A 13,693-nucleotide genomic window follows, 5' to 3' on the forward strand; every position below is an offset into this window, starting at 1 on the left:
AAGGTTAGGGCAAGTCCAATGATAGGAATTTAAGTCGTCATCTAAGAACCCATGCTTCCATGTTGAAGGAACCAGATATCATTTGCGAGGCAAGTCTACCTAATTTGTATGATTAGAATTTTATTGATCGCACAGAACAAAGTTAGAAACCCTTCTTTTATCAAGATGTTTAAAAGACCATAGATCATCTTGACAGTTAGGAAAGGAGCCATTAATAAACAGTTAAAAAGATTGACAATAGAACTTACAAACCTCAAGAAATCAGCGTCAATAATTTGTGATCCATCATGTGGCTATAGCTTTCGAATCACTAGTGAAGGACATTTACAGGCACAAATGATATCAACTTCCCAACCAATATTACGTGGAGGATTATTTGCAAACTTGAAGTTATCTTTGTATGTTCCATCAGAAAAACTTGCCACAGTAGCAACCAGTTCTGTGAACCCTTCTTTTTTTCTGGGCAACTTTACCTCTGACCCTTATGGAAAAGAGGTTAAATGACCATCTTCAAATGTTCCAAACTTCCAGTTCAAGACCATAATCAATTCAGCTGATGCAAAAACATACATTGCAAATCACCAAAAATCCTTGGACGATTAAAGAAGGTATAGAGCCGGGGGCTGGGGTAGAACAATGGACATCTTTAGTTATAACAGGTTAGGGTTTATTCATTAAACTCGGAAAATTCAGCTTCACAACCGTGATTTTATGATGTCTTCGAAATCACTAAAACAACATGGTACAATCTCCCAGGTGCAAAAGGCAAAGCCATCATTATGCTTCGACAACACAAGCAGTCAATGATCAATGTGAAGCTATTTTCTCATCCTGGGTATCGTTTCCTCTGGGGATGGTTTTTCCCTCCTATGGTTTGTTAGCCAGAGTAAAATCACATCCATGCATGCAAAAGTATATACATATAAATACATATCGAAGTCTCTGCTACTGTATAGAGGCAGAAAAAGAGATGCAACAGAAGGTAGATTGTTTAAATTACCAATGGAATAATTATAAACTAAACCAGCACAATACCAAATAGTGGATGTTATAATATCGTAAAACAATATTCAAAACAAATATCGCACAAGACTCAACTCTTTAAATAGAAAGTTTCCAATGGCTCAGGTATATAGAGATCTAAAACTTGGAATATTTAAGCCTTGAGTCTTACAAGAAAATCAAACAACCAACCAACCCAATATTCCTACAGATAAGATAAGATAAAATAATTATATTTATGTCCAACTAATGACCACAAAGTAGGTCAAAGGGACTTTTGAGTACAATATGTCCATACAAAGTGGGAGAACAAACAGTCTCCCAAAAAAAGATACAATGCATGAAGTAAATCAACATCTGGCCCTAGCAGAGAAGATCCAGGAGCTAATAGGTCTGAGGATCAGACCCATCTCTCCTAACATCCGAGGCTGAATGAAAAACACTGACCACCTCCAATAGGTCTCAGCCTGTGACAGCCTGGAGCTTAATTGGAAGCCTTCTGAGTGCAAGTAACAAACCAAAAGGGTTGCAGACACTTCTGCATCCGAAACCACTAGGTAGAAACATTAGAGATAGTCATCACCTGTTAATTTGAATTAAAGATCCCCTCGGCCATCCATTAAATTCGGGGCCTTTTGTTGCTGCAAGATGGACATTTATAATGCTTAATGTGTTCGGCTATCGCAGGAGTAATCTTAAGACACTTGACATGGAACCATTTCTCACACATATCACAACAGATCCAAAATTCATCAGAGGCATAATTCTCACCACAAGCTCCACAAAGTGTGTCTTCATCCAACGTATCATCCTCATCTTTAGGTGGTGGTAACTTTGATGGCTTTGCTTGAGATTTAGATGCTCGTGCCTGAACAAAAAAATGTTGTTTTTACTTGAATAAGCAACTCATGAAAAAGATTGAACATAAATTATAAATCACCAGCAAAAGAACAAGAAAGCATATAGTGCCATTCACATCTCAAGGATAACAAAATCTAAATTGAACAATTAATCTTCATTCTTGGCAGCCTGCTCACAAATTTACTGTTACGTGTTTTATTTATTTTTTGTTTAAAAAAGAGCAAAACAGGGCAACTCCACGATCAAAAAATTCCTCACCTTTATACCAGACTTGTTCTTGCTGCTACTGTTGTTGGTTATAGTAGTTTTTTCTTTTGATTGCTTTTTTGCAGCTCCAGTAACAACCTCAAAAATAGTTGGAAGTTCATTGATCATGATAAAAAGTCTTTTCTTGCCATTAACTAATTTTAGTCAGCTCAAAGCGAAAAACAAATGGTAAGAAATAAAATGAAGAAAAGTTACTTCTTTACAGAACTCAACAGATAAAACAAATCTCTCAAGCTCAATTGATACAACAGACTCTGATACGTAAAAACTACATCTAATATGACTAGTGCTTGAAATAAAATCTAAATAACATATGTTACAGTACCTATATCTACTGTTTCCAGCTTGGAAGAAACACCAATGCCATGCTTAACAACAAAAAAGAAAGAGAGTTTAAATGCTCTGTTTTGTCATTGTGTGGTATGTTCACACTAGAAAGCAGTGCACAGGGTGTGTCCACATTAGTAAGTGGAAGAGTACCACAGAGAAAAGATGCTTGGAATATAGGGATGCCCTTAGAAGGAGTTTCCAAGGGAAACCTAGACCAAGTTTACATGCTCATCCAAAAGCTGGTGGCCTTCGTCAATGGCGATTAGAAGGAGTTTCCAAGGGAAACCTAGACCAAGTTTACATGCTCATCCAAAAGCTGGTGGCCTTCGTCTAATATGACTAGTGCTTGAAATAAAATCTAAATAACATATGTTACATTACCTATATCTATTGTTTCCAGCTTGGAAGAAACACCAATGCCATTCTTAAGAGCGAAAAAAAAAGAGAGTTTAAATGCTTTGTTTTGTCATTGTGTGGTATGTTCACACTAGAAAGCAGTGCACAGGGTGTGTCCACATTAGTAAGTGGAAGAGTACCATAGAGAAAAGGTGCTTGGAATATAGGGATGCCCTTAGAAGGAGTTTCCAAGGGAAACCTAGACCAAGTTTACATGCTCATCCAAAAGCTGGTGGCCTTCGTCAATGGCGATTAGAGATGATCTGACAGCCATGGTCTTCATGTAATTGGTCGTATCCTCATGTGGTCAGTGAAATTAACCTTATCTCTTGGGTGGAGGTTGTTGGAGATTCTATCCATTCATTGGCCTATATATCGTGGCCACATACTTATGGAGTAACTATATCACCACTTGGAGTAGGGTGGAGGAGAAGCATAAAAGGATGCCTTGGAAATTCGGAAAGATATCCGGAATGGAGTTTTGGTTTCTTGCAGCTAGTTGATAAGAGAATAGGCTGGTCTGAGTTGGTGAGCTTACCTTCTTAGGAAAGTTGTTCTTGTGTGGTTGGAGATTGTAAGATCCCAAAATGATAAAATTATAATAAATATAGCACACTTAGTGTTCTAAAAGAAATAAATTTTTGACAGAGATAAGAACACAAATGGGATCTAGAAATGCAGCCTTATTTATATTAATAGCTGAAAACAAGATACATGCCCATGAGTACTCATAAAATCAACTCACTTCTGGCAAGTTTGACTCATGGACAGAGAGTCAGACTGAGGATGGAGTTAATTTGGCTTGACAGCAAGCCCAAGTATGGTTTGGCTTGGGAGTAGACTCAATGATTTTTTTCACCTATTAAGAAAATCCGAAAAAATAACTTTTTATGTCAATATAAGAAGTAATCTCAAAATTATATACAATTGTTCACCAACTGTGCATGAGTGTGTATCAAAAGTTAAGGCTTATATTTCATATACAAATTGACTAAACATGTCAAACACAATAACTTCAAGAAGTATGAACATAAAATAGCCCCTAGATGGGAAGATTACATTATCCTTTACTATTGGCCTTCACACATTTGAATGTGCAGGCATTGGTTGCAAATTCAATTGACACTTTTAACATTTCTAGCTACGTTTCTACACTTCCATTCCACTACATTTTTTGATAGCTTTTGCCAACATTTCACTGCAGTTGAACCTTCAGCTTTTGGCCAAATCCCATGTGCTCTTTGCACATAGTAGAGAAAGTGAAAATACATGCATGGTATGAACATATGTGCGTGCATGCATCTATCAGAGTGAGAGAGAGAGAGATCCAGAAAACAAATCAGGCAAGACATGAGTTAAAGTATTACTAAACATATTTCACAATCAATAGAGGTACAACAATCAGGATATGAGAATATAAACAAGTTTGTTACATGCCTGGGTGTCTAGAAATGTGCAAGCTGCCTCCAAAGAAACCTCCAGTGCCCTGAATTCAAAGGGAAAATCATTTGCAGATGAACCACTGTAAAGTTCAGCATCACTAATTGATTTTTGTTGGCTAGACTATGCACTGCCAGACGTGGCATCATCCCTCAGTTCTTGTCTACTTGACACTAGTGGAAATCTTGAGCTTCCTTGTTCTCTAGAATTCCACATATTGTTAACCATGTCATTTCTAACATTTAGACGCCTCTGTAGTTCTGCCACATACTGTAGAATATAGCTTTCCAATGAATTTAACAACAATACTTCATCAGTTGTGATTATACACCTTATCTATTCTAGATTCACAACAATTTCTCTCTCTCGTCCCAGAATAGTGGAAGGATATACAAATAATGGATCCAAAAGATGGAGATCCCTAGCTGGCAAGTCACAATGCTTCATTATTGTTAATTTGCCTACCTCCAAAACTTGAGAACTTCGATTTTTATCTATTCTTATCCATGACCGAATCCCCTTCCCTCTCTTTTTAACTCCCAAAAGGTCTAGTCCTTGAAACAGAGGCCTGCCAGGCATGGTTGATCAACAAGGAGCTTCACGTGCCACAAAAATAGAAGGCCAAGGAGGAAGAAAGGGCTATTTCAAATCTGCCATATAATACTGCTTTTCAGGTTCTGAGAATTTGTTTTCACGGGATCAAAGTCTCCAAACCTGTGTCTATAGTTATTGATAAGTGATATGTGCCTCTGAAAAATATATTTCCTTCTGAGGTTTTATATTTATTTTGAAAGAAAGGCTTCACAAGCACGGATTCCAAAAGCATCTAAAGATCATTGCCTTACATTGCTATAGGTGAACCTTGCACTCAACGCTCCAACTCTACTAGCTCATAACTACAAGACTCCTTGAACAGAGATAAAGACAATTGACCAATGCCATTTTACCAAATCAAAAGATCACAAGCATTTCCAAAATGTGTCCTCATTTCATGAAAGTATATGTAGATTGACTTTGGGAAACAAATAAAAATCTCTGACTCTTGAACTCTAAACAAGTAAATGTCCAAAGTGAACCTCGAGTTGGTTCCCAAATGTTGTGAGCTTGAAGTGTAATGCTTGAAAGGTGGCATCCCTTGATATTCAAAACAGAATTCAGAGTCATCTCAAAGAAAAATTTCACAGAAGTTTATCCTAAATTCCTAGTTTCAACTTTCAACCCCTGCTTGCATTCACACAAGTAAAAGATCAACACACTCATTGAACTAGATATTCAGAACAGAATTCAGATTTATCTTAAAGAAAAATGGGAAAAATGTATTTTACTATTGATTCCCAGTTTCAACCCCCTCATGCATTCAAACAAACAAAGCATCAACCCATTCAACAAACAAAAGCTCCCTATTATCGATTCCCAATTTCAACCCCCTTTTGCTTTCACACAAATAAAGCATCAACCAATTTCAACTAACAAAGGCTCCCTTATGCACACTAGCTGCGGTTCAAATAAAATCTCCCCTTCCTGAAGTTTGTTTATCCATTGAGAGATTACTATGTAATTTTCCATTATGTGTTCAAATCTGGACAATTAATTTCCCTCTGGCTTTTGACGTGCTCTGTTAAATTTGACTTGCAGCAAAAATCTTAAGGGATAAACAATTAAATCCCCTCTGTTGATTTTCCAGGGGGAATCTTAAGGCATGAAATATTTTCTACTAACACAAAACAGACTGTTAATCCATTTGAGGTAGCATATAAAGTACTAATACCAAATCAAACATTCTGATAGACATAGTAAAATCAACAGAATTACTAGAAAGTGGGTAGACCTTTTTAAAAACATCTGGACAATTCACAGTTATAATTTTAAGAAATTAAAGAGACTATTTGATTCTCCCCGTTGCTTCGTCATCTTGAAGCTTTATAATTGTGAACAACATTACTGCATAATTTCTTTGTAAATCACAAATCTTAAATGACTCGGATAGGATGCTCTACATAGGACATTTATTCCGTGATTTTCATTGCAAATTCTCATTATTTTAATGATTACTTACTATATAGACCTCACTATTGCAACCTAAATGACTCAAAGTTCAAACAATAATTGAATTCAACACGCACAACTATGTAAATATGCATAAGTCGCACAACAATCCGCTATCCATAAAGGTGAATTTGCACGACATGGGAACGGTTGTTGTTTCAATTTTCGACCAAATTCAACTGACAATGAAGTCATGTTTTTTACTTTACCAAAACCATTGTAAGAAAAAGCATTACGACCGCCCTAAAAACAATCCAGAATTATCTCTGAGAGGAACAAACCCCCGCCCATGAAAATATCTGTAAGCTAAAAGGAATAAAACAAATAGCAAAAAGGGGAAAGAGGAAGGAATATAAATTATGTGATAAATCTTACCCGCATACAACAATTCTAGCTTGCTCCAAAGTTGTGTAGGTTTTAACCCTATACAAAAATTACCTACATATGAATTCTTAAACAAATAAAATAAACAATGCGAGAGCATAACCCATAAAACACATATGCACAGAGATTTTTCCCTGGATCCCAAAACCGGGACTACCAACTTCATTTTTCATTATGTTCCTTTCACTGTTACAATACATATTTATACATGCCAAAGCATCCAATACCATGGACTGAAAACCATCGCGTCCAATACCATGGACCGAAAACCATCGCGTCCAAAAAACATGTGTGAAAATCATGCACAAAACCATAGGTGGGTCCACCCAACCTAACGTATGGTCCAAAACCAAAATTTTCCGGGGCGCTGCCCCGGACCCCATAAAGTGGGGTTACGGGTGCCCTTCAAACCCCCTATTAACTACGTGGAAAGAATATAACACAACCCAACAATCTCCCACTTGTTGTTTTCTTTCCATAGGGGGCCACAGGAGAGCTTAGTCATTTTTCAGCCTTGAGATTCCCATTGCTTCTCTACACCAAGAGAACTTCTCAGAGCTCACAGATTTTGTCAATGCATCTGCAGTATTCTTCAAAGTGTCCACCTTTACCAGCAACACCTTTCTGTCTTCTATCATATCCCTCACAAAGTGATATTGAACATCAATGTGCTTTGTCTTTGAATGATAAACAGGGTTCTTTGCCAAGAAAATTGCACTTTGGCTGTCACAGTCTATTCTTATAGCTCCCTGTACTAACCCCATACCTGAACACAATCTTTGCAACCAAACTGCTTCCTTGCTTGCATGAGTGGCTGCCATGTATTCTGTCTCTATAGTTGATAGTGCCACTACAGATTGTTTCTTACTCATCCAACTGACTGCACCTCCAAATAGGTTAAACACATACCCACTTGTAGATCTTCTCTAATCCAGATCTCCAGCCCAGTTTGCATCAACAAAGCCATGAATATCCAACACTCTATCCAATCCTGGTCTTCCTTGGTAGCACAAACCATAATCACTTGTGCCACGCAAATACCTAAAAACCCGCTTCACTGTTGTCCAGTGCTCCTTCCTAGGTTTTGACATAAACCTGCTCAATACTCCCACTGCATGTGCAATGTCTGGTCTAGTATAGACCATTACATACATCAGGCTACCCACGGCACTTGCATATAGAACACGGGACATGTCCTCTTCCTCTTCTTGTGTCTTGGGACACTGTTCAGCAGATAACCTCACACCTACAGGAATAGGAACCTTCACTGGTTTACTATCCTGCATATTAAACCTCTGGAGTATTGTCTCGACATACTTCCTCTGGTTTAACCAGAGCTTCCTCTTTGACTAATCTCTTTTAATTTCCATGCCCAAAATATAGTTTGCAGCACCAAGATCTTTCATCTCGAATTTGGAGGACAATTGGGTCTTCAAATCATGGATAATTTCTTTGTCATTTCCAACCAGCAACATATCATCCACATACAAGACCATATAAATAATACGGTCACCAATTAATTTAAAATACACACAATGATCTGCTTTGCTTCTGGTAAAGCCAAGTCCCCGTATAAATGTATCAAATTTCTGATACCACATCCTTGGTGACTGTTTTAACCCATACAGAGACTTCTTTAACTTGCATACTAGTTCTTTCTTACCCTTCACCACAAAGCCTTCAGGTTGCTTCATGTAGATTTCCTCTTCCAAATCCCCATGAAGAAATGTTGTCTTCACATCCATCTGTTCTACCTCAAAATCAAAAGCACCAACAACAGATAAAAGTAATCTAATAGAAGTTACCTTGGCAACAGGAGAAAAAATATCACCAAAATCAATTCCCGGCACCTGGGAATAACCTTTTGCTACCAACCGAGCTTTGTATTTCTCCACCTTTCCTTCTGCATTTGTCTTCTTCTTGAACACCTATTTGCTGCCAATGGGTTTCCTTCCAACCGGCAAATCCACCAGATCCCAAGCCTCATTTTTGTGCAAAGATGCCCTTTCATCGACCATGGCCTCTTTCCAGAGTTTTCCATCCTCTGAATCCACTGCTTCCTTCATAGTTCTGGGATCATTATCAGTAACAGACAAAGCAAAATTTGAACTAAAAGCAGATGGACTATACCTTTCTGGCTGCCTTCTTTCTCGAACTGATCTTCTCATAGCCGGAGTTTGTGGCTCTTCATCTTCTGATTCCTCCTCTGCTGCAGAGTCTGATTCTTCCTCCTTTGGCTCAAACTCTATCTTCTCAGGTTCCTTTAGTTGGACTTCATGTTGAATAACATATTTTACCTCTCTGAACAACACATCTCGCCTGTACACAACCTTTCGTGTGACTGGATTCCAAAGCTTATAACCCTTTAAACCATCCTTATACCCAATAAAGATGCACTTTTCAGATTTACTATCCAACTTGGTTCGTTTCTCCTTTGGAACATGTACATATGCATCACATCCAAATACCCTTAGATGTGAAAGAGAGGGTTTCTTACCAGTCCATACTTCTTGTGGAGTCTTATCCTCCAACGCTGATGAAGGTGATCTGTTAATCAGGTAACATGCAGTATCCACCGCCTCTGCCCAGAATTCTTGTCCTAACCTGACACCACTGAGCATGCTTCTTGCCCTTTCCTTCAACGTCTTGTTCATTCTTTCTGCGACTCCATTTTGCTGAGGTGTATATGGAGTAGTCTTCTTCCGTGCTACACCACACTTCTTACAAAATTCTTCAAATTCCTTGCTACAAAATTCTCCACCATTATCTGTCCTCAGCACCTTTATCTTCTTCTCTATCTGATTTTCCATCAGAGCCTTAAATTCTTTAAACCTGTCAAAGACTTCAGATTTCTTCTTAAGAAAACATATCCATGTATTCCTTGAGAAGTCATCTATGAATGATACATAGTACACAGACTTACCCAGTGATGGAACCTTCACAGGTCCAAACACATCACTGTACACAAGCTCTAATATCTGTTTCGTCCTCTTACCACCAGAGGGGAAACTCACCCGATTCTACTTCCCATATACACAATTTTAACAGAAATCAAAATCCAGAGAGCTATTATTCATACCTTCTACCATACCTTTACCATGAAGTATTCGAAGGCCCTTCTCTCCAATATGTCCAAGCCTTTGATGCCACAACATGGTCTTCTCTCCAGAGACCACTAGATTCTCTACTCCATTTTCAGGAACCATAGAACTATTGCACCCATCAACAACAGTGCTACCTTGCAGCTTGTACAGAGTTCCAATCCGAACTCCCCGCATTAATATCAGTGCTCCTCGAACCATCTTGCAGGTATCTCTCTCGAACATCGTCTTTACACCTGCATCATCCAATTTGCTTACAGAAATCAGATTTCTGGCTAATGCAGGAATATGTAGAACACCTGGAAGTGTTCTAACCCTTCCACCTTGCAACTTCAACTTTACTTTTCCCCGACCAATGATTCTAGCCTTCCTAGCATCTCCTAAGAAGACATCACCACCATCGTATTTCTCATACTCGCAGAACCACTCTCTATGGGGATTCAAGTGAAAGGATGCACCTGAGTCAATTAACCATGCCTCATGATCTACATGTGTACTTGAAGAAGCCAAGTACACATCCCCACCTTCATCTGAGGTGGTTTTCGCCTCTACAGAAGGAGCATCATCAGATCCCTTTCCTTTATCAGGAGCTTTAGATTTACAATCCCTTCTGAAGTGCCCTTCCTTTCCGCATTTCCAGCACACCACCTTTGTAGGTTTTCCTGGAGATTTAGATCTCCCACTCGATGACTTATTTTTGTTTCTGTTCTGGGACCGTCCTCGTACAGACAAGGCATCACCATTCTGGTTGTCCATGTTTTTCCGTCTCATCTCCTCCGTCAGCAAGGCTGAGACTATTTCATCAAACTGCAAAGCAATTGCATTGCTACCTATTGCAATAACCAGACTATCCCACTAATCTGGTAGAGAACACAACAGACTGATGCACTTATCTTCATCTGAAATTTTAATATCAACAGATAATAACTGACTTACCACAGTATTAAACGCATTCAGATGCTCTGTCACCGAGTCTCCATCTTTCATCCTCAGGTTATACAGCTTTTTCTGCAGGAACAGTTTATTCACCAGAGACTTAGATTGGTACAAAGTCCCTAACTTGACTCACAAAGCCTTTGCCGTAGCTTCCCCTGATACATTCAGCAATACTGAATCCGAGACACACAATCGTATTGTGCTCTTTGCCTTCCGATCCAACTTCTTCCATTCTTCATCGGTCACTCCCAATGGTTTAGTACCTGAATCTACCGCGATCCACTGATCTTTATCCACCAACAGATCCTCCATCTTGAGTTTCCACAACTCAAAATTCTGACCATTGAACTTCTCAATCTCTATCTTCCACTCCTTGCCATCTTCTTTCACCACCAAAATCGATCTCACAGATCTCCCACTGAATAGAGTCTACCACAGGCCCGAGCGAAACCCCTCAGCAACAAAGGCGTCCCCTTGAAGCCAAAACAGCTCTGATACCAAATGTAGGTTTTAACCCTGTACAGAAATTGCTTGCATACGAATTCTTAAACAAAGAAAATAAACAATGCGAGAGCATAACCCATAAAACACATATGCACAGAGATTTTTCCCTGGATCCCAAAACTGGGACTACCAGCTTGATTTTTCATTATGTTCCTTTCAATGTTACAATAGATATTTATACATGCCGAAGCATCCAATACCATGGACCGAAAACCATCGCGTCCAAAAAACATGTGCGAAAATCATGCACAAAACCATAGGTGGGTCCGCCCAACCTAACATATGGTCCAAAACCAAAATTTTCCGGGGCGCTGCCCCAGACCCCATAATGTGGGGTTACAGGTGCCCTTCAAACCCCCTATTAACTACGTGGAAAGAATATAACACAACCCAACAAGTCGATCTTTAGAATAAATAAAAGAACCTACGAAGATTCATCTGTGGAAGAATCGACGAGTAGGAAGAGAAACTAGGGCTCCAAGATTTGAGTTGCGAAGGGGATGGATGTAGGTTAATGTAATGGCTTCTCTCTTGACCATTTCAGAACCACAGCATTTTGGAATAGCAAATATCAAGATATGGAAGAAAATAATATGTTTTAACTTCAATATTGGCACCCTAACCCCACCCAACCATGCAACAATAAATCGAGCATGAACACACAACCTCCATACATAAGCAAGAGGATTACAAAAATAGAAATGCAAGCCAAACTTGTTGTTTGTGTAGGCATACACTAGGCCAATGAAGAAGCATAAAATCCAAAATAAGAGGCAGCTCTCCTGACCTTCCGAATCTTCAAAAGAGTCTTCCACCTACTCTCCTCCATTTTTGGTGCTAGTCTGAGAAAAACCGCACCTAGCTCTCCCAAAGGAGAACAAAAATAAACTTGAATATTGTGCAAGCCAGGAAATCTACCATTGCAACCAAATACGAGGAAGCTCTCCTGACCTTCAAAATCTTCAAAAGAGTCTTCCACCTACTCTCCTCCATTTTTGGTGCTAGTCTGAGAAAAACAGCACCTAGCTCTCCCAAAGGAGAACAAAAATAAACTTGAATATTGTGCAAACCAGGAAATCTACCATTGCAACCAAATACGACTTGCAAACTAGGAAATCAGGGCCATTGCAAGTAGATCCACCCTCCAAATTGGAAATAGGGGCCATTGCAAGCAGATCCAACCTCCAAACTGGAAATCGGGGTTATTGCAATCAAATCCAACTTCGAAATGAGGCGAATCAGTTTTTTGGATTGTTTATCCGCCTTATTTTTTAGGGCTAAAATATAATAACTATTTATTTTTTAAATAAAGTTTTGGCTAACTATAGAAAATGTGTGTAATATAAAAAATTTGCCCTTCCAAAATATAAAACCCCTTAAATTTCGCCTTTGGGCTAAGATTCACCCCTAAAATTTTCTATGCTAGGAGGTGAATTAAGACCCATATAATTACCCAATGATGAGGCTCATCAAATTGGTCTCCCAAATAATATTATGGTATATGTGAATAGGGGTAGGATCATCTATAGTCCATTTCCATCCCAAGGATGGAAAGTCGAATGTGAATCATAGTGCATCCATGATATATGAGCTCATGAAAAAGGGAGGAATCTCCCTGGTAGACATGTTGTATTTACCCCTGTAAGCCAAAATCTGTGTAGCCAAATTGATTGACAAAACAGTTGCCAAATCCATGATATACGCTTCTGAAGCAACTTCTATTAAAGGAACCCACTCTATAGTGAATTTATGTGTGTTTGGTTTCCCAAACAACCTACACATCATAGTCACAATATGACAATAAGGACCAACAAGAGAGGGAAGGGAATACATACCCTTTTCTTCATGTTTGTGCTTGCTAGGCTCATGCCTCCATTGTCTTATCAACTCCGATTGAATTGGACTCTCCTTTGCAAACTTCAGAATGAACTGAGCATTATATATCTTTTGGGGTTCCGGCAGGTGATATATTTTCCTGAGGTCCTCAGCTCTGAATGAGCCAATTTTGGTTTGAGTCCTCAGAGGTATGAAAGTTCTATCTGCAACATTGGCTTCATCAATCACCATTTTCACTAAGTTTGTATACGACATAAGTTTTTCCTGAGAAGCTATGTGATGGAGGTGAGAGTTTCCAACGTCTGACCAAGTGGATTCAGATGGAGATGTTGTATCATCCGACGTAGCTTGCTTGACCACTACTCTGGGTTCTGCTTCCTTGAAGAGTATGTAAATTGCCTCTAAGAAGAACTTCCCACATCCATAGTACTCTTAGTATCAGGAAACAGGGGAGGCATCTTAGTCACTTTTTTATTCGATGAAGCTTAAGGTGGTGGAGCCACATTCTTCTTATTCTTCTTTTTTTCTGTTGACATTTCACGTGAGCTTTGTTTCTTGGGACTAGCATTAATAGGGAAAATATGTTGAAA

General features: G+C 38.9%; 1 protein-coding gene across 3 annotated transcripts; it reads right to left on the reverse strand.

The window, feature by feature from the left end:
• Nucleotides 1–1,214: 1,214 nt before the first annotated feature.
• LOC149170248 (PHD finger protein ALFIN-LIKE 4-like) lies at nt 1,215–12,195 on the reverse strand. Of its 3 annotated transcripts, none has more exons than XM_089427281.1 (2): nt 2,122–2,832; nt 1,215–1,870 (listed from the first exon to the last, which is right to left on the reverse strand). In XM_089427281.1, exons 1-2 carry the CDS (start codon nt 2,236–2,238, stop codon nt 1,622–1,624), a joined length of 366 nt encoding a protein of 121 aa, XP_089283407.1. In that variant the 5' UTR covers nt 2,239–2,832; the 3' UTR covers nt 1,215–1,621. The 3 variants fall into 3 exon arrangements, 1 of the variants encoding a protein (XP_089283407.1); XR_016259477.1 differs by lacking the exon at nt 2,122–2,832 and adding an exon at nt 12,055–12,195 and having other exon boundaries at nt 1,794–1,870; XR_016259476.1 differs by lacking the exon at nt 2,122–2,832 and adding an exon at nt 11,982–12,195 and having other exon boundaries at nt 1,794–1,870.
• Nucleotides 12,196–13,693: the final 1,498 nt, after the last annotated feature.

Source organism: Pinus tabuliformis, chromosome 4_2 (assembly GCF_031772625.1).
Source record: "Pinus tabuliformis cultivar Carrire ecotype Pingquan chromosome 4_2, CPIR1, whole genome shotgun sequence".
NCBI lineage: Eukaryota > Viridiplantae > Streptophyta > Pinopsida > Pinales > Pinaceae > Pinus > Pinus tabuliformis.

Bases quoted from the DNA above. Each gene is read 5' to 3' on its own strand.
- LOC149170248 (XM_089427281.1), bottom strand. From the start codon at position 2,238: ATGATCAATGAACTTCCAACTATTTTTGAGGTTGTTACTGGAGCTGCA. The intron at 1,871-2,121 runs GTGAGGAATTTT...TTTTTTGTTCAG, and splicing joins AGAACAAGTCTGGTATAAAG to GCACGAGCATCTAAATCTCA.